The following is a 22,352-nucleotide window of genomic DNA, read 5'->3' on the forward strand; positions in this document are numbered from 1 at the left end:
CTTATATTTGTGAGTGGCCATGTAGGAGGTGTTTCTTGGAGGTTAAAGAATGATCATGTGACTTGTATATGTCAGGTGACCTGTAAAGGCAGAAAAAAACGTTTCCATTGCAGTTTTGCCAAATTTCCTTTTTCGAATTGCCTGAAAAACCACCTCATGTGAGTGTAAAAACTTTTGCGCAATATATGGGAGTTTTTGCGAAATTGACATGTTTCCATTGGGTGTATTTTCAATTCGCAATTTGAAGGGTTATGGAAACACAGCTAGAGAGAGAGATAAAAATAGTATGGAAGTCAATGGAGACCAGAAACTGTTTGGTTTGGCCAACAGTCTTAAAAATATCTTCTTCTGAGTTCAACAGGTTTGGAACATCATGAGGGTCATTTTTGGGTGAACTATCCCTTTAGGAACTAAGTATATGATTTGTGTAATTATTTCAAATAGTTTTATTTATCAAAAAAAGGACTGCAGACTGCTCTACACACCTCTACTAAGCGAGATTTCATGAGTGTGGTTGCCAGATATCAAAAGTTCAAATCCCCAAATCAGAGCTGCACTGTTACAAGGATACATTTCCTGCCCGGTGGTTTGCTTATTTTAAACAATCTGGCAACCACGTGGTCTCTTCTCATTGCGGAAGGCCACCGATGATCTGAAAACACTGACGAACGAGCTGGAGTTTAGCATCTAAATGAAAGTGTCTGTGTTCTGTCATGAAATCTCGACTGTATTGTTTGCGATAAATGCACTTACTCAACCGCTGTTGCTTTAATAGAGAAATAGGCTATTGCAATTTGTATTTATAGTGGAATTACGTCAATCTCACTGTTATAATATTTTTTGCTTGTTTTAGCAGTTTTCATAATGTAGACAGAAAGAGTGCACACTTCTTTGGTATTAATTTATATAATAACAAGCCAGTACATGAGGATAAACCATGTACGAGTCCACATTATTTGTGCTTACTGGTGAACGTGCAATACCTGAAATGCAATAGTAAATTTCTCAAATGACAACAATCATTACAATTACAAATTTGAGCAAAAATATTTTTTATCAGTTTAACCATTATACAGCATGATGAAAATGTGAGTAAGATTAGACTAAACCTTACTAAAATGCGCATATATTTAATTGACTTAAACTTGGACACGGTTGACTAAACATGATAACATTTGAGTAAACATGTCTGCCAAAATTAATACGGCTATACAGTTAATTAATAATAATAATAATCTTATTGCTAAAATGTCAAGTTTTCATTGACTAAAACTAGACTAAAATGTCGAGACTTTTACCCCCGGTTTCCCAGACAAGGCTTAAGCCTAGTCCTACACTAAAATATAAGTCTGAGCTATTTAAAATGACTGATCTTAAAATATATCAGTGCTTTGTTCTTAAGTTTATAAAAATTACTTAAATGTCCTAATTGAACTATGGCCCAATCCTGGCTTAGTCTGTGAAACTGGGTCTTAGTCGACTAAAACTAACAAGGACATTTAACACGGGACTAAGACTAAAACTGAAAATAGCTGACAAAATATATATATATATATATATATATATATATATATATATATATATATATATATATATATATATATATATATATATATATATATATATATATATATATATACACATACAAAATACACTCATACAGAATATATTTTGAAAATATTTACATGTATTTATATAATACATAAACATATTTAAGATACAAATTTTTTTTTTTTCTTAAATATATACATGCATGTGTGTATTTAAATATACATAAATACACACAGTACACACACATTATGTAAACTAAAACTTTTATTTTGGATGCGATTAATCATTTGACAGCACTAAAATATATACATAAATAGTGACCATTAGAATGTGTACACAGTACATTTTTTTATTGAAAACCCTAAATAAAAATCAATTACATTAAAATCAATTAAATTAATATAAATAAGTGAAATGAAAATATAAATAGATACGTGAATAGTGATGGTCAGAATATGTGTTCATAGTATATATTTTAAAATGAATGAATGAATTTATTTAGTAAATTACGATAAATCAAAAAAAGTACTTAATTAAAACAAACAAATACATACAGAAATAGTGACTGTTAGAATGTGTACATAAATCTTTTATTATTTCAAAAGAGCAAAAACCTCCATGACACTCCCTTAAGATGTGGTGTTTAGGAGTGAGTGTGTTTGTATGGAAGATGCTGAGATCCACCCAACTTAAATGATTGCATCAACTCAAACACAGGAGTCAGAGGCCAGGAGTGACCTTAAGTAACCTATTAGAACCAGACTGACTCTCCAGAGCTCCTGATATCTGTGTTTATGTTGGACAAACACAAACCGTGTCAGAACAGCACACATGTACTCACACACAGAGACGCATGCCTCAACCAGAGAGCTGACGAGCACTTTCATCATGGAACGGCACTGATAAATGAAATCAGAGCGCTGCACTCGTCACAACAGAAGCTCAGACAGTTTTAAAGATGGAAAGAGTAAGAAAAAGAATGACCCTGCGGTCATTGAGCTGGTCAGGAAATGAGATTGGTAAGAAACTCAGTTGCACTTTATTTTTACAGTACGTGTACTTGCATGTACTTACAGTGTACTTACCTAAGAAAGTACTGGTAATATAAGGTAACTAAATGGGGTAGGGTTAGGTTTAGGATTAGTACCTAGTTATAAGTACATGTGGAACAGGACTGTAAAATAAAGTGCTTCCAGAAAAACAATGGGGTAAAAAACACACTCACATCCTCGTCTAAGTTTGTCTGTTCCAGATCCACCACTTTAAACTGCACTCTCTTAAAGATCTCCTCCAGAGATTCACATGATTTATAGTCCAGCTTCTCTCCTACAGAGGAAAACACAAAGAGAGAAAAAGACTGATATTAGATTCAACTTTTGCACTGATACGGCTCTTCATGCTCTTATTTAGTAAAACACAGATCAAAGTCAAACACATAGATGGTTTTTCTGCTACTTTCTTATTTACAGTAAACTTGAATAATCTGATGGTGAGATCAGCTCATCTACGGACACACACCCATTAACTACACAAACCAGTCTTAACAGGTTGAACTCAAAGGAGAACCTGTGTGTGTGTGTGTGTGTGTGTGTGTGCATGAGAGTGAATGAAATGGGTTCTCAACGCATTCTCATCAGTTAACTGTTCATTATTCATGGATTGTGTAAAATTAAATCTATATATTATACATAAAATTCTAAATTTTGTGGTTGGTAAAATTAATTTTTTAAATATTATTACAATTTAAAATAGCTGTTTAAAGTTACAATTAAAATGTAATTTAATTCTGTGATCTGCAGCTGTATTTTCAGCATCATTTCTCCAGTCTTCAGTGTCACATGATCTTCAGAAATCATAATAATATACTGATTTACTCAACAAACATTTCTGATTATTATCAATGTTGAAAACAGTTGTGCTGACCAATAGTTTTGTGGAAACAGATATCCACTTTATTTTTCAGTATTCTTTGATGAATAGAACAGCACTGATTTAATATAACAATCTTTAGTAACATTATAAATGTCTTTACTGATCCATTTAATGCATCCTTGCTGAATTAGTATTAATCATAATTTGGAATGGAGAAAAATGGAGATTAGGCTTTTTTTGAATGCTGAATGAAATATTTTACGAAGGAAAAACTCTTTTTCCAAGACTTTTCGTTATTTGATTACATTCTATGACTATCCCAAGACAGGAAATATACTATTGTAAAACTCCCTGAACTTTCAATCACCGTACAGACACTGAAGTGATGAGGAGATTTGTTAGCTCACCTTTGAGTTCTAGGCACTCGTTTCGCTGTGTCAGGTCTTTTAAGTCCTATGGAGAACAAACAAATAAGTAGAGAGAGTTTACTATAGAGATGAATATTATTGGACAGGTAGGTCATTAATATAACTCTAGTTTAAAAAGTGTGTGCGCACCTACACCTACAGATACACAAATCAATAAATACGCTGACTAATACACTGTGTGTGTGTGTGTGTGTGTGTGTGTGTGCTGTAACATGTCTCTGGGTTACCCTACACACTGACAAACAAATGGACTAAGAGCTGAAAGCATGCCAGTATAAATGCTGAACTGATAGGTCTGAAGGCTGTGTAAACACCATGATGTCAGTGCTGTGTCCTAAAGCGGCCCTAAACCTGTTCTGTGATCAGCAAAGACTTGCAAGCATTCAGAGTTAGCACCTGACATTTAACGCTGCCATGCAAGCAGCATCTGACCCAGAGCTTTCTAGTGTGACTTCAATGAGCCTTGTGTTTCTGCTGTTACACAAGCCATCTGCGGTCATCTTTACTCACCAATCACAGACAGCACTCGAACAGGGGAGGAGAAGCTGTATTAAATATGTGACCCTGGACAACAAAACCAGTCATAAGGGTACATTTTTCAAAATTGAGATTTATACATCATCTGAAAGCTGAACAAATAGCTTTCCATTGATGTATGGTTTGTTATGATATGACAATATTTTGCAGAGATACAACTATTTGAAAATCTGGAATCTGAGGGTGAAAAAAAAAATCTAAATATTGAGAAAATCTCCTTTAAAGTTGTTCAAATGAAGTTCTTAGCAATGCATATTACTAATCAAAAATGAAGTTTTGATATATTTACGGTAGGACATTTACAAAATATCTTCATGGAACATGATCTTTACTTAATATCCTAATGATTTTTGGCATAAAAGAAAAATTTATAATCTTGACCCATACAATGTATTTTTGGCTATTGCTACAAATATACCTGTCCTATTGATGACTGCTTTTGTGCTCCAGGGTCATTCTCATACATACATATATATATATTTGCATTTGCATTCCTCTCATTTTGATCCAGAAAGGATTTCCCCCTGTTTCTTTAGGCTTCATTAATCTGAGCTCATGCACTGCAGTTTTTGAGCGAACATTAACAAAATAATCCACAAATAACGCTTTATTCACTCAAAAACTGAGGTGCATGAGCTCAGATCAATGAGGCCTATGATCAATCAGTTTCAAAAAAAAATAATAAACCTTTGCTGACTGAAAAAAAAGCAAGTTGATAAAAAAAAAAAAAACAAGTCCAAGAGTTGGTGATAATATAGCAGAATGGGATATTTTTCAGAAAGGCTGGTCATTTTTCACCAGGAGCACCAAATTAGGTAAAGGATTTTCAGCCCAGCACAAGGGTTATTAAATGTTTGCTAAAATAATATTAAGAATAAAATATATATAACAATAAATATTTTAAAAATGAGGGTCTTTGTCAATTTTATCACCAACATGAGAGACAGGAATCTATAGCGAAAACATTGACAAATGTCTTCACAAATTCTCAGAAACGTCTGTGCTTTACACGCCAGTGACATATTATGACGATATTATTTTGTTTGTTGATGTTACATGCTTTTAACAGATTTTACATAAAAACTAAAACTGTAGTCGGTTACTTTATATGTCAATCAAGCACCTAATTGACTGTCAGTAAGATTTATTTATTTTTTTAAAGAAAGAATTGCACTCAGGAACATTCTTAGCTTCTTTCTTAACAAGATTTTCACGAATACGGCCCCTGGTTTACCCTAAAAGTCAAAAATCAGTATAGGATGCAAATGGCAGCAAGTATAGCAGTTTTAAAGTTTACCTAATTATTGAGAACTGATCTCCAGAAATATGACAAATCCCAAAACAAAAAATTATCCTAAAACACTGTCATTTTAGTAATGTTACAAAAATTATTAATCCAGCTGTGCCATTTGGAGGTGGGAACTGCACTAGGATAAAAGCACACCCTTAATGTACATTATATAATTAATCAATGTAGCTCTTCCTTTTCAGCGCATTTCTTTACCAGACCTGTTTGTGAAGTCATTTTTCCAAGGGTGACTAGGCAATTAGGAGAGAGGAACACAAGCGCAGACTGAGGTGGTGGAAAAACACATACATACACGCACACAGTAATGACCGGCTATTTTCTGCCCTGTGGACTCCCAGTGGAAATTTACCATCATGCCCTTGGAAGGGTTTAACAGACTGATGCCTTTCTGGACAACTACAGGTTACACAAACCGCACAAAAACACATTACACGCACCGCACACAAAAAAATCTACACTTGCAGAGAAAAATGAAGGAGAGGAAAAGTAACAGATGGGAAACAGAAAAGAGCGGGACGTGCGAGGGAACGGAGGGAAAGAGGGGAGGAGAGCGGCAGCATGTGCTGGTTGGTGAGTGATTGTGGGTGTTAGCTGGCATCTCTGTGCAAACATCAGGCCACGATAACAGGATTTCTCTCCGTCTGTCTGCTTACAGTTACTCAGCGAGGAGCAGACGGGAGAAACTGATCTGCTTCACTCCGGTCTCATTATAACACCTCACCTGAAATCTTGCATGCATTTTTTAAAGTCGGCAAGAAATGAAAATTCACCCCGAATTAAATTCAAAATAAGCGTTAAGTATCCGAAAGTTTACAGACAATAGTTATGGGTTTTTCTTTTTTCCTCAGCATTATTGCCGTTTGAATTATTACTGATGAGATCATAGACAGTGGCAGCTGTAACAGGCTGCATTCACACTAATGCACAGATCGGTTTCCATATAAATGAAAGCATATCTAAAGTAAAACACGGCGGGTGGAAGCACACACTGTCAAGCAATGCGCACGTGTCTCACAGCGCAAATTCTGTGCAATGAAGCCCACCGCATCTCTAGCGCTCACACGTGCCATATGTGGGGAAAAACCCAAGCTCAGAATCAATTCAGAATCGTTGAAGAGAGAATCGCGATGCATCAGAGAATCCATTTTTTCTCCCACCCCTAATTGGTTATACAGCTCTTTGTGGTGTTGAAATAGATTTGTTGCGCCAGGTTCATACTCCGTCTGCAGTGCGTATACAGTATGTGTATGTGGTGAAGCAGCAGCACGGACTCATTTTGCTTTCGCACAGGATGCGTTTGCGGTCCGCTCCTGATCCGTGGCCGTTTACCACAAACACAACATTTATTCATTATTTTGATTTCAAATGTTGTTACTGAAAATGCTTTTTTAGCATTGTGATTCTCTTTTATCAAAGTACAGTAATCTTTCATCAGCATTCACATTTAAACTCAAATATAACTTTGTTTTCCTCCCTCCACGAGTGCCATATTGCCTTGTCTATCTAAAAGTGAACTTTTCCTTGTTTTAAATCTAGCCAAAAAGCCATGTGTTGACTGTGAAACAGTAAACTTTAATTATATGCATTTATGGTGTAATAACTACATTTCCGTGTCAATCTATGTTCAATTTTTCTGCGAACAATGCACTGTCACTTTACTTCAGTGCATGCAGCAGAGCAGACATACACTCTGTGTGGAAACGACCTCTGCACTGCTGCAGACGAAGCGCACTGGAGTGTGAGCGCTCTGATCTGTTAACATGGGGCAGGAAAAATTTGCACCGCATACGCACCACAGACGGAGTATGTGTGAACCTGTCTGTATGCCCGGTCTGTTCTGTTCTGACGCTCCATTTAGGCGCGTTGCCTTCTGATTGAATCGGATAGCATACTGTGGGAGGTCGGGGCGAGGGATGAATCGTCCTATAAAGCGATTTAGAAATAGTGCACGCTCAAATCGTGATTTTATGACGATTTTATGAACAAGAAGGTGGCTAGCCACACACTGAGTCCAATACAGACTGGAAAAGTCCACCAAAAAGCATTTTTTTATTTTTATTTTATAAATTGCATTGTGCAAAAAGTGCAGAGTGCATGCGAGTTAATAACAAATGGACACGAGCAAGCAGATGTTTCAGCCTGCTTAGTCATAATTAAATATATTCACATAAAGATTTTCATTCATATTTAAAAAAAAAATGTGTGTTAACATTTCAAATAATTTCTTGATTTTTAAATGAATAAAAATGGGTAAATGTAGCAATAACATGGTAATAGGACCGGGCAACATGAGCAAAAATTCATATCTCTGTATTTTTTGGCTGATTTGCGGAATACGGTATATCTCTCAGTATTTTGTTTTTGGATTAAATAAACAAATAAAGTGATTGTAGGCATATATTATGTGCACAAAAGGGTCAAAATCACATTACATTCTAACATTGCAATCTAAAAACACAGAAATCATAAAAATAATGTTTTTAAAAGCAGAAGTTAAATTTACTAAACTAAAAATTTAAATAAAAAGCACAGACTAATTGAGTAAAAAGGCTATTTCAATTGCCCTATTACAGTCACTTTACAGTTAGTGCTATCATACAAATACACACAAATTCTACATGCGTCACATTTATTCCAACTACAAATATTTCAGCAAAATGTATATTTTAGTCAGAATTATTGTGCTATTTCATTGCGCTCTGTCTGCGGCGCTTGTTCACTGAAGTCTAGCAGAGAATCACAAAGCAGAAGGCTCATGCACTTCTGACAGCAAAATGGAAATATTTCCATGGCTTTCTAACATTACAGATGGAGAATATACCGGTGAAATATAAGTTATGCATTTAGGAAAACAGCACATCTCAAACACATTAAACAGTGCGTCTCTGTCAGCGGCACATGCAGCCTTTCTATCAGAGCCGCTTTAAACTCAAACTATAAACTATAGGCTACTATATCTTACGAGTTCTTTAAAGCCCTTCATATAAAGCTTGTCACATGTTTAGAACAAACTGTATTATGCACTTTCTCCGCAGCAGTTCAGTCTGTCCCCTAGACATTTATTTTCAGACGCGCTCGTATCAAACTACTGTATATTGATATTAACGGTATTGCTTCATACCGTATCACTAATAAAAACATCGATACATCGTACAAACTCAATATACCGCCCAGCCCTACATGGTAATAACACAGTAACATTTAAACGAGTGCATTCACTATTATTAAAATGTATTGATCATCTACACTACCAAAATTTCCACCCTACATTATTTATTTTTTAATAATACAGTTCACTTTTGATATTTTGAATACATAATTGCTATATTATTTGTTTTAGGAAGTCATGTAGTTACATGTTCCCTGACAGAAAACAGGCACGTTTATGTTGAGCTCTAACCAAACCAATACAACGCTATATGCAAATGCCTGATGTTTGGGAATTTGACTCTGAATGTGTGTGTGTGTCATCAGGACAGGAAGCTGTGACCGCTTGTTGACTCAGTATGGTATGTTTACAGCGCTGTGTCTATAAGAGGCTTTCAGTAAGCACGATGCAGGCAGAGCGAGTCAGGAGGCATGTGACTGTGTGGATGCCAGAGGTTGGGGAGGTTATACGTTTGTGAAGAGAGCACAGATGTAATCCAGTGCAACAGGCTAAATGAGGATACAATAGAGGTTACTAATGTGTGCAATCAGACTTCCCTTTTCTTCTGAGTGTGAATTTAACTCTTTATGACCTCAAGCAGAACTTCAAGGTCTTGAATACTGATGCATTGAAATTTTTACTGAAACGAAAAGTTATTTAGCTGAAAATTAAAAGTGAAATTAAAGTATTTTTCAAATAATTAATGAAAATTACTTAACACTCAAATAAAAACTGAGTTGTATATTAACATTTAAATTGCAATTACAATATAAAAATATTAATTATATTTATAACTCCAATTTGTTGAAATACAAAGTGTCTGAAATAAAAAATGTGCATTAATAATTATTAATTAAATGTATTGACATAAAAAAAAAAAATGATGAATATGTAGCATTGTTAATTTCCTCTAGCTAACTAACGAGTTTAGAAACATTGAATGGCTTTCCTGAGGTAAATGCATTTAGCTTGAACTGAAGCGGCTACACGTCACATTACAGAGCATCGAAAGGACATTTATTGCTTGAATTTTGTCATAAAATAGAATTTGAGAGCCCAGACTTTCATATCAAAAATAAAGTGCAAAGCTTATAAGTTTTGTTCACGCATCAGTGGAAACCAGTATAGACAAAAGACCTAAGTTCATTCAAATAAAGACGGATTTACTTCGAGAAATAGATCGTCAACCAGTCCAAGCCTTGACACAGCTAACACGTTTACCTGTTGTAGCATATCCACGTTGTGAGCACAAAATATCTGCTAACAGTCAAAACACGCCATCGGAGAAACGCTAATTAAACATCATCGCTTTGGTCAATGATTTTGGCCCTCCAAAACAGTCTCATTTGCATATATTTGTGTTGCATCACTAGTCTTGAATGAATGTTTGAAGAATTTCCAGGATGTTTTGCAGATGTGAGAGACGGAGTGAATAAATGTGTGTTACCTGTATCTGCTTGAGCACTTTAGGGATTGGTTTGCAGTTGAGTTTCTGGCATGCTTGCCTGTAGGCATTCAGAATCTCCTCTACCGTCGCATTCTGGGCTGCAGAGACAAAACCACACAAACACAAGGTCATACAGAGACATACTACACAGCATATGCAACAGTTGATTGGATGCAGCCAATTCTCTAAGTCTGAATCCAGCTCATCTCATTCTCTATGTTTGGAACAGCAGTTGCTCCTCCTACGATGCCTTAAAACACACATTTCGTAGGCAGGTTTTGTTACAGAGCACATGAGTCTGAACAATGGAAGCGAGTGAAATGGATCGGTCCTCACTGAGGCTTTGGAGAGACTGTACACTGTGATTCTTCAGCACTCTCAGTAGGGCCTTTGTGTAGCACATGAACACACACACACACACTCAAAAGAACCAAGCGGTCTAGACGTTTCAAGCACTGGCCAGTCATATGACTACATTCGGACTTATTGTTTTGATGTGAGACACACACACACACGCACGCAGGATGGTTTAAGGCTATAAAATACCAGGCTCTACAGCGTGAGCATTTCACTTGCATTGCGGTGATACTACAGTGTCATTTGTTATGCAAACATACTATCCATAACACAAACATAGGCGACAGAAATCTTAAAGCCAAGGAAGCACCAAAAGCAATTCACAATGAATGCATGACGCATTACTACATGGCGATAATAAATAATTACTAACTAATTATTTCAAGTAATTATGTGCAATATTGGTTGTATTAATGCTACAGATCCAATAAAAAAAAAATGTGTAACCAATGTTTAATTGTTTATTAATCTCTTATTATAAATGTAAATACACATTATGAAAATTAGTAGTAGTAATAACAACAACAAATATTCCTAATTATCACTACTCACATTACTACTTAAATTCACAATTATGAAAATATAACATTTATGACATTTACACCAATATAATAATAATAAAAATAATAATACTAAAGCAATTATTTGCATTTCTTTTTTGTGCATCAATTTCACATTGTAAGTAACAAACAATTAAATCTCGGAAAGAAAAATTCCAGGTCATTTTCACCCTAATATTTATGTAAACCAGCTGTGCATGTTGTTGATTACCAATAATTTCATTATGACTAGAGGTCGACCGATATGGGTTTTTCTGTGGCTGACGCCGATATTTTGGCCGATATGTTTGGCCCATTTTCTTTTTTCCCCTTCATCTCATAAAATCTAAGTAAAGTAATAAGAAGTAAAGTGATGCATAAAATTGCTTAAATTAAACATTAAACAAAATAACCCTCTCCAATCAGTGCACTTGTATAATCAACGACTAGCCGTGGAATAAAGGATTTTAATGCACGTCGTGGAGGCTAAGAACCTTGGAGGCAAATCCTATAATGCACAGCTAGCCATTGATTATCCCGCTTATTCCATGGTCATCTGCCAAGTTATAGACAAGGTAAAACTTGTATTGCTCTTTGCAGTGCAATATTTGACCGGATGGGTAAAAATGACGGATATTTTCGTCAGTTAAGGCTCGTTAGCGCTAGCATTCTGCCAGCTTCAAATCAGACACGGAGATGAAATAGTGCGGTAAGACCACATTTATTTGAATGAATTATAGTATGCATTTCAATTAATTGTCGATTGAGAGAGAGAGAGAGAGATGACAGTTGTGTGTACCTGCTTGCTGCGTGTTTCTCTCTACAAACAATTACTTCAAAAACAAAGATCTGATCACCTCGTTGCTGGGGAATGTAGCGATCTAGTATCTATCTTTTATTTTAGTAATAAAAATCACGGGGAAGCCTTAACAACAAGTTTATGTGTGTGTGCAGCACAATCTGCGATCTCCGACCTCTCTCTTTCTCTCTGTGTGTGTGTGTGTGTGTGTGTGTGTGTGTGCACGAGCGAGTGATGTGTGTTGGTTAGTGTTAAAGCAGCTGATTTAACTGACCTGGAACTAACTGTGCAGTTAAACAAATTTAATCAACACCTGCCAGCCAATCAGAATCGAGTATTCAGACTGACCATGGAATAAATAAAAAATAATATATACATTAAATAATAAATACACAACAGGTAATCGAAAATCTAGGATTTTTTTTTTTGTGCACAAAAACTTACATAAAATAAATAATAAAATAAACAAGAGTAGTGTTACACAGTAGCACCCAGCAGCATTTCTTCATTTTTGGTCTGAAGTGAACAAAACACCTGAACTTCACTTGAACACTTGTTCTGAGTCTGTTTGACTTAAAAATGATAATTAGAGTTCAAAGTGCTCAAGTGATCAACAACAGTCAACAAAAACAAAAATGTGTAACCTCACAAACAACAGTAATGCCTAGACACAGTAACTAAGTCTATTTCACAGCTGAACACATTTTGGTTTCACGTGTCCACCTTTATGTTGCGTTCCCCTTCTTGTCTAACTTAAACAGGGGTTCATAACACTGACAGACACTGCTATAATAAAAGAGTTCAAGCACACTCTCCAGAATGTAGAAGAAATTACACAATTGTTTTGACATTTCAACGCATTAGTTAATGTTTATCGTTAGATAATAGACCGTTATACTGTAATTGCAGTTAGATAATGTGAGAAACACCTTAATAGCGACCGTAACCAGATACTACTTGTCATATTTTTAAGTTTCGTCTTTCTGCAATCTTTCTCTCCCTGTAGGAGGTTGAATGAGTTTCAATGAAGATCCATTCAAGGAATGCAATAAAGAGTTTTGCTGAATGCAATTGGTTGCCTTCTGTTTTTTACACATTATTTAAACTTCTTTTATTGGGTTAAATTCCATATTTGCTTGTCTTTTGTAATATTCACTAATGTTGAATGCATGTGAATGACAAATGCTCTCTACTTATACCCATTCAAACATATTGACAGCGTGGAGTTGAGAGCTCCATAATCCACGAGAAACTCGCCACTGCTTTCACAGGGATGTTCATTTTAACCGTTAACCGACCGTAAGAATTTTGACCGATTAATATAAACATTTAAACTGTTTTAAGTCTTTTTTTTCAGTAATTTATCAAAATATTTCAAAAGGTTTGCTGCATGATTAAAATATGCTATGCGTATAAAAAATAGTTTTTTTAGAGAAAGAGAGAGAGAAAGAGAGAGAGAGAAAAGTCGCGTGTAAGTCGCATTTTATTATTTACTTTATTATTTATTATATACTCACTCCACAACAAATTCTTTCAATTAACAGTATTTAGAAAAGAACAAGAATTAAATATAAGAAGCTATAGACAAGCCAAAACAAATTAATTTAGGCTAAAGCGAAACTGAAACCAATGTTGGGTCTCTCATTCAACAAAAAATATAATGTTTCCGTATTCGCAATGTATTTGAATGCCAAAATATGATTTATTATGTACTTCACTCACTTTCCAGATTTTACTACACATTTAAACAGAGCAGTGTGTTTTTCCCATATGTTTGACTGACTGTATTTTATGATAATGAACAGGCTGCAATATTGCGCATGTGCCATCGTTAGCTGAAGTGTGTGAACACCGCATGACTGCAGACTATGAGTGGCTCCGTCTCACACGCAGCCTCAGAGGGAGAGAAATACTCCAGTACAGAAACACAATTGAGAACGGAGCTTATCTATACAATAGAGCTTATCCGGCTACAATAATAATTTAGCCGCTCGGCTCATTATGAGGTTTTGGTACCCGTGCTTAAATGCAACGTTAGCCTAAACTAGAGCTCGTTGAAGGCTTGTTAGCTATACAGTTCCAAAAAGTTACTCATTCTTTTTACAAATAGTATTCTCATTCTCTCTCCAAAAGTAGCGTCATATTTAACCAATGAAATACAAGGCTAGATTAAGAACGAAGGATAAGATTACCGTTTTGTTGGGGAGTTACCAGGTAGTTCTCTCTTCAAAAAGTTAGCAGACAGAGGGGGACATCGCAGGGTTATCCGTTGCACCAGTGGAATGGCAATCTGCGCGCCTGTATATTAATCGGCATAAATTGGAGCACAATCGGCTGATGCCGATTAATTAAAAAAATGCCAAAAATCGGCCGATTAATCGGTCGACCTCTAATCATGACAATAATTTCGACTCGTCCCTCTGTGTATAAACAAACGCGAAGCATGTTTACAGTAAACAGTCACAATATACGCTCTGCAGGCCTGAGGGTTGACAAGGAAATGTAAAGCTTGTGTTTCAGTGCTTTGAGCTTTCTTCAATATTTATGACCCCTAAAAATCCCCCCAATTTTTTGTAACAGGAGCTGCACGTAAACAATGATTCACAGAGTTGCATCACATCTTCCACGTCTCTTCTGGTTATCTTTGCAGATATTTAATTAACCCAAACGTTGTAATAATTCATAAATGACATGACTTAAAAGACTGAATATAACTTATTTAATAACAGGTTGAAATTTGATTTCATGCAGACTTCAAGAATAAAGCTGTTTTATGTTTACATTGACGTGGCTATACTGACTGCCAGGCTTTCAAAACAGTGCAATATTAGCACATTTTACATGTTTAATTATTGTAAAAGGCAAATGTGGATTCTGCTTGATTTTTTTTGTTTTATTCACATCTTTTGCATATATAAAAATACAAACACAGCAGAGTACTGCTGATTAGAGATGACGTGCTGGGTTGATGACTCTATGATAATTATATGATTGGATGCCATCCTTCCACGCTTGCTATCATCTATTAAGCTGCAGACCGATCACGACCACGATCACTAAAATGTGCTATAAATATAAACCAATACATGACAAATGAATGATTCAGCTAAGAGTGCATCATGAGTCTTTCATCTTCTCCTCAGGCAGTCCAATTAAACTAAAGACTAAAAGATTTCCAATGGCTCATTCTCCATGAGTGGAGACCTGGAAAGCCTTCTGGTAATTCAGTAAAACTTCTTTAATCCAGTCTACATCTGCAGTATCTAATATGTAAGCAACACCAAAACAAAGGCCAAGAATTACATCACAAACACTAATGCTGCACAAAGTGCTTACAATTTTCCAATTATTTTTTTTTGTGTAGCACATGAACACAAAAAAATATGTTTTATTATTTTTATAATAATTTATTAAAACAATGGTTTTATTAATTGATTAATCGAATAAAAAAAAGCTCATTTTTCTGCAGCACCACATGGTGCCATTTAATGATGTCACAGACATGCAACAATCAGTTTTTTATATGACTTCAGAATAACTTATTCCTGTTACACTGAATAATCTCAGACAAACTGCATTTTCAGAACAAAAGTCCCCTGTCCATTTAAATACTTTAAAGAAACAAGACGACATAGTCCTTGTAATATAACACAGCCAATACTTACTTGAAAATGCCAAGACACCAAATATATTTTTTAAATCACAGAGAAAAAACAGGACTACTCAAAGTCATAAAGCAGCATGCAAACACAAATTATGTGAAACAATATTATCTCCAGTAACCTGATTGCAAAGCATTAGATCAATTTCGTCAGTGGCTGATAAAACAAACTAACTCAATGAACTTCAATAACGGAAGTAGTTGACAGCAGTTCAGAAAGCTCACTTCTTTGCACATCTCTTTATCTAAACCACCGCCATCTGATTCAATTAAATACATAATTGCACATACTTGAATGTATACAGCGGATGTCAGAGGAGGAACCATCAGTGAAATAGAAAAGCTTGTAAACTGTAAATGCGTTAAAGTGCAGGTGTGTTGATGACTTAGAAATATGCACTTCCAATACTGTTCAACAAAACCAGCACATTTCCACCAAAACTCAAGGGTTCTGAAGGTCATTCACAAGTAAAACACATCTTGATGATAATTCAGAGCACAAAAATCATGTTCTGGAGCTAGCGGTTAAAGCTAACTACAGAACATCAATTGCCAGTGTAAATGAACTGTGCCACTTTACTGTGAAATACATCCCTGAAATTCTCAGGAAGAGTCTACTCGCCTGCCCTGAAGCATCTGAATATTAACTGAATAATGTATTTATGTTTGTAGAAGATTAATAAGTGAGGTAACAAGCCAGAGGCCATTTCAATCCAACCACATACAACGACTAAAAAAACCTATCAATACCAAGTTAATGCAACTAAAACATCCCAATTTCCCACATCATAATTATTCAACATAACAAAAGGGACAAAATGACCCAGATTCTGAAAATATAAAAATTGTTTTACATTTAAAATTACTGTCAACGTCACACAATTAAAAAATTTTCAGTTAAATTTGGTAGTGAAATTGGTCGATTTTTGATAGTCCACATTTCTGTAATTTCTACAGTTATTTACTGTATATCACCCAGTATAATACTGCAAATTCCCTTTACAGTAAATAACTGTAATACCCTTCGCATCATGGTTAATTTCCTGTGATGTCAAACCCCACATACAGAGACTTACTGTATTTTTTAATTGTCGTATACTACTGTATTTGCTGTAACGGCCTCTTTGGTGCCATTCTATTGAGGTTGTTTTATTTTCCTCATTTCTTACATTAGGATTGACTCGATTTGCCCTGCACTGTGTCTACAACACCGCAACAGCTTGGGACTGACCACACTGGACGTTTTACATCGCTTGTAATAATTGGAAAATCTATTTGTCTTTCATGTCAGAAACAGGGCATCACTTTACTGTCCGCATCCACTGTAGATAGTATAATGGGTTCTATATTATCTTATCGAATGGCACCACAGCGCAGGGGATGAACCCACGAGAGTGGAAGAGTTCCGGAGAACATCTGTGCTGTGTGTCTGTGCACCTTATGAGAGAATAAGACCAGCAAGCAAGGTAAAAATGTGTGTATGTTTGTCTGTGTGTTTTTGTCATATTTTTGCACAGTACAAAACAGTTACAGTTTGCAACTGTAAATCAAAGTTTGCTACTGTAAATCAAAGTTTGCTACTGTAAATCTTAATTACAGTAAGCCGCTTTTCGACCATTGCGCTGAATGATTCTCTTTTCCGATATTGGAAAAGTGGCATAAGTTACTGTAAAAACCTTTGGAAATGTCTAACAGTGCAGTTTCTAAAGACACATTTTGAAATGTATTCCATACCAGGAGCTCACTTAAGAAACATGTCAGAATCAAAATTTTACATTTAAACATTTGAGCGATCAAGACGGCACATTACACAAGTTTATAAAAGTGCATCCTTCAGGCGGAATGCTAATTGGGTCTCAGTTTAAACAGATTCTAGGAGTGCGATTGCTCAAACTGTGAAGTACAGCAAGGCCTGGTCTTCCTCAGCGAAGACAATTACAGCTTCTTTAAACTGCGCACTGCCGTTTGATAAGGATGATATGTAAACAAAAGCTAAATGTTGGCAATTAACATGAGGTGTTGTCAGCAGACAGAATCAAGCCTCTCGGGGGACAGACGCAAATGCTCACACACTTGAGCAAGACCGTATGCTGTCCTCCTCCTCCATCAAACAAGCCCAGACATCACTATGTTAGCTTCCTCTCTGCTCAAGGGACGACACAAAATGCACCACTTACAGGCACTTTTTGCACTACTGCGTCACTCATTTGTCCACTAACAAAGTCCAACAGCGTTTTTTCTTCTTCACACATCCCATATCTCATATTTCATCTCAAGCAAGCGCTTCACTGACACAGTCCTTGATAAACAAGAACATAAACTTTTGCAAAATCTTTATTAGGAGCAATATTGTTGATAAATGAAGGAAACTGATAGTCAGAATTTATTTAAACAGAAATAATTTTCACAGTAAATATTATAATAGTATATTGGTATTTATTATTTTTAGCTCTAAACATGATTGTAATAGCTTAAATCATTTTATCATTCAATATTTCAAACATTTTCATGTAAAAAAAACAAACACAGAACTGCATTTAAGACAAGGGTTCTCAACCTCAAAATTAAATACAATTTTAAAATGAGACAAAACAAGAAATGAACAAAAAAAGAGAAGTCGATAAATTTCAATAAATGTAAGTTTAATTCACCCACTCAACAACTTTTACCTTTTAAAAAAACAAAAACAAAACAAAACAGGGTTCCTATGGTCTTAAAAACTTGGATATCTGAGGTTGGCTAATTTAAAATGTGTGATTTCTAGACCTGAAAAAGTCTTATAATCTTAGAATGACAAAATCTCAATCTTATAGTAGATATTTTTATAATGAATATGCATTTTTCTAGTTGTGCCAAGCACTAAAATATAGGTAGAAACAGAGTAAAAAATAAATAACACAACTGCAGTGTAGAAAAGATTGGTCTAGGACAGCGGCCCACCATGCTTCGGTTTGGCCCGCCACTCACTTGAAGATGTTCAGGCAAAAAGAAACACCCATAGGCTACTACGCAGCAATCACCCTGAATTACAGAAATGTGGCAAAACATCTCTGGAGAGAACCTCAGATGATAAAATTCAAAAATGAAGCTACATTTGTGAACGCACACTTTCTGCAATGCCGCGTGTGAAGTCACGCTTCCGTGCGCATCTCACAGACTGCAACTTACAACCGGAAAACCGTTATGTGGTGACCGTAATTCAACAAAATGAAAATGTTGAAATCTATTTAACCCCTTGACATAAAAAAAGTGTCTAAAGTTGGACAAAAACTCAAGTATTTCTTGAAAAGTGCTGGAACTGTAATAAAGCTCCAATGTTTTGGACTCAGCAAAAATTGCTCCCAAAGCCGAAGCACCACAGACCAAATGAGATTGTGTCATGAATTACAACCTCCCCTGTAAGCCTCCCAGTACCTCAAAGACCAACAAAGTGTAAGAGAAGCAATCTTCTATTTCTCTGACCTCTCTGAAATCACTGCTATTGCTGGAAGGTTGCAGTGACAGCAAAAGTCAGGCTTTTACTACGAAGATAGGCCATTCGTTTGGGCTGATAAAACGACCAGATTTAGTTTACATCAGTACTCCCATATTCTACCAATGTCTTTATACAGTATGTGCAAATATATTCAAAGAGAGGGTGTATCTTATGTACACACATTTTTTTTACTCTCTGCACAAATCTGTACACTGAATTGATTTCAAAATCTTTAATGTACTTTGTGCATCAAACACTGGGAATATACAAGAATTGGATCGGGACTCGGTATTGATCAGAAACTCAATATTCAATGACTAGGATCGAATCAGAAAACCTGATAGGGACATCCCTTTTAGTAGTTGTCGTGGATCCATGTGAATGGGGACGATGCACACTAAACTTTTCAAAATGACAAAGGAAAGACTTTTCCGTTTTTAGTACACTGTTGTCGTGTAAACGCACACTAAGCTTTCCAGCGGTTCACTATGAGTTTTCCAAGGTTGACTAAAGTATTCCTGCAATACATACCATTAAAAAATGTATACTTTTTGGGGGGGAAAGGCATATCCCTAGCCCCGTCATATCCAGAGAGGTCTTGGAGGCCACTGGCAAACATGAGTGGAGCTCTCAGGGACGCCACGGGGCAGTAACATCTGAGCGATACGTTCCAAAATAGATCTTCACACCACCTCATGCCACTGGACCTCAAAGTCATTCACACAGCAGTGCCACAGTCACGGGGGCCAGCGTGTGTGTTAAGAGAGAGAAACACACCCACGCCAGCCATGCCCTTTCCCTAGCTAAGACCAGGGCTCGCAAAATCGCCCGATGTCCCGGGGCTATTGTAATTTCCAGTCGGGCTACCAAAATGAATCACCTCCCTGCCCGACGGGCTACCTTAAATACAGGGCTCCCACAAGAACCGCGATACAGCTGGATTAAACTTCAAAAAGGCAATGATGTCATTGAATACGTTTCAAATCAAAACACGACACGGATGTCTTCATGTGAATGTATCTGAAGGGAACGACTGTCTTCGGAAACGTGTTTTATTTCATCTTACCTATAATGTCTGATGAAGCAGCGTTTGTAAGCGTGGACGGCGCTGCTTTGTGAACTGTTGCTAACAGGGAATTTGCCTGAGGAAAATAACATTAAGCCGCTCCTAAAGCGCCTTTCTTGCTGCTTATAGTCAGGTCAATGCAAATATCGACTCATGTTTTTAAGCAGCAAACACATACCCCCGGTTTCACAGACAAGGCTTAAGACTAGTCCTAGACTAAAATGTAATTTTAGCTGTTTCAATTGAAAGAAACTTGCACCGACTGATCTTAAAACATATCAGTGACTTTGTTTTGTCTCAAGATGCACACCAGTAATGTTGCATTAATGTCCTAATTGAACTATGGCCTGATCCTGGCTTTGTCTAAGCCTTGTCTGTGAAACCGGGCCATAGTGTTGTCAATGAGAAAGAAATTAATGTGCCTTCTAAAAATCTAAACGATTAAGACAGTAATATTTATTTGTTTTAAATTAATATGCTTGATTTATCCCTTTTCATAAAAATGGTCTGAAATTCTAGCAATTCTTGGCTGAAATGCTGTTGTATAAGATTTGTGTTTTTGTGAAACTTGCATCTGAACTGTAAATCATGTCCTTTTATGGCTTAATACTGTATGTTACCATAGACATTGTCCAACTCCGCTCATACGGTGTTCATTTTCCTTGTGCAGCTCTTAAAATCGGTCATAAATGTCCTTAATTTATTTATTTTTTTTTAATTCTACAGATACCCTGTAAATAGTGAAATAAAATTCCTTCATATTTGTTGATATTTGTGTATTGAAAATATTTTTGATTGACATTTAGTAGGGGTGGCACGGTTCGCGGAAAAAAAACCGAACCGCACGGTTCTCCACACACGGTTCGGCACGCGCTAGGATCATCACCCGGGTGCTGATAGCGCGCGCACAGGTGAGACCTGAACAGCACACGTTGATATCGGCGTTTAGACTAAAGTCATGTAAGCTTTGCCAGCTCAAATATTTAAGAGCCAGAGGACGCGAGCTCGCGCGCGCAGTGAGAAGATTTGTGCGTGCGCTCATCAGAAGCGCACAAACCTGCGCCTCAGAACGCGCGCAAATATGAAGCTCTCTCTGAAGTATTGTGTTTTAATGGATAAATTCACACAAAATTCTGTCAAAAGTATCAGTGCTTTCTAGGGGTGGCACGGTACACAGATGTCACGGTTCGGTACGTACCTCGGTTCGGGGGTCACGGTTCGATACAATTTCGGTACAACAGGGAAAAAAAAGACATCTACTTTGCTCAGTTTCTTTTATTTTGATGTGAAAATGCTAAATATTATTACATGTTATATATATAAAATCTGTTTTGTTTTCATTGTGAGTGTACACAAATAAAAGCAGACCTTTAACTACAAGCAACAGCACAAATAAAAATACAATAGAGTAAAGATACAAATAAAATAATCAGTGATTTTCAGGGGTTTTTTTAGGTACAGAAATTGAAGTACGATTAAAGTAATCAAAGGTAAAACAGCATTGCATATTTGACTGTATAAATTAAAGATTACTCTTTATTAAAGTTACAAAAGCGATTCAATCAAGAGCAGTGAGTGATTTCTTTGTTGTTGCTGTTTATTTAATATTAATTGTCACTTTAAGAGAAAGCACTGATACTGTACGCCCAGCCGGCTATGTCTGCTATAGGATACTTACCAAGACGGGCATTTTGACAGAATTTTGTGTGAATTTATCCATTAAAACACAATACTTCAGAGAGAGCTTCATATTTGCGCGCGTTCTGAGGCGCAGGTTTGTGCGCTTCTGATGAGCGCACGCACAAATCTTCTCACTGCCCGCGCGAGCTCGCGTCCTCTGGCTCTTAAATATTTGAGCTGGCAAAGCTTACATGACTTTAGTCTAAACACCGATATCAACGTGTGCTGTTCAGGTCTCACCTGTGCGCGCGCTATCAGCACCCGGGTGATGACGGAATAAATGCTCATATTCCAGCATACGCACTCGCATTGAACAAGAGTGAATGATTTGTCCACTTATTTTTTTATTTTTTCTTTCTCATCGCTGTTGTTATAATGTACTGGGAAGCCAGAATGCGCATCCATTAACAGAAACATACATTAGCCGAACCCTATTTGTTTTACGTGTTATTTATAACAAACCACATGCGTTGTCAGAATTCA

General features: G+C 36.3%; 1 protein-coding gene across 1 annotated transcript in view; it reads right to left on the reverse strand.

The window, feature by feature from the left end:
* The window catches only part of LOC306888613 (protein phosphatase 1 regulatory subunit 37-like), a 41,368-nt gene that overhangs the window by 13,566 nt on the left and 5,450 nt on the right, over positions 1 to 22,352 (reverse strand). Inside the window, exons 2-4 of the mRNA XM_079447046.1 lie at positions 10,293 to 10,390; positions 3,831 to 3,876; positions 2,777 to 2,877 (exon numbers count right to left, since the gene is read on the reverse strand). Coding sequence (XP_079303172.1) covers positions 2,777 to 2,877; positions 3,831 to 3,876; positions 10,293 to 10,390 — 245 coding nt within the window. The remainder of the gene's footprint in view (positions 1 to 2,776; positions 2,878 to 3,830; positions 3,877 to 10,292; positions 10,391 to 22,352) is intronic.

Source organism: Barbus barbus (genome assembly GCF_936440315.1).
Source record: "Barbus barbus genome assembly, chromosome: 22".
NCBI lineage: Eukaryota > Metazoa > Chordata > Actinopteri > Cypriniformes > Cyprinidae > Barbus > Barbus barbus.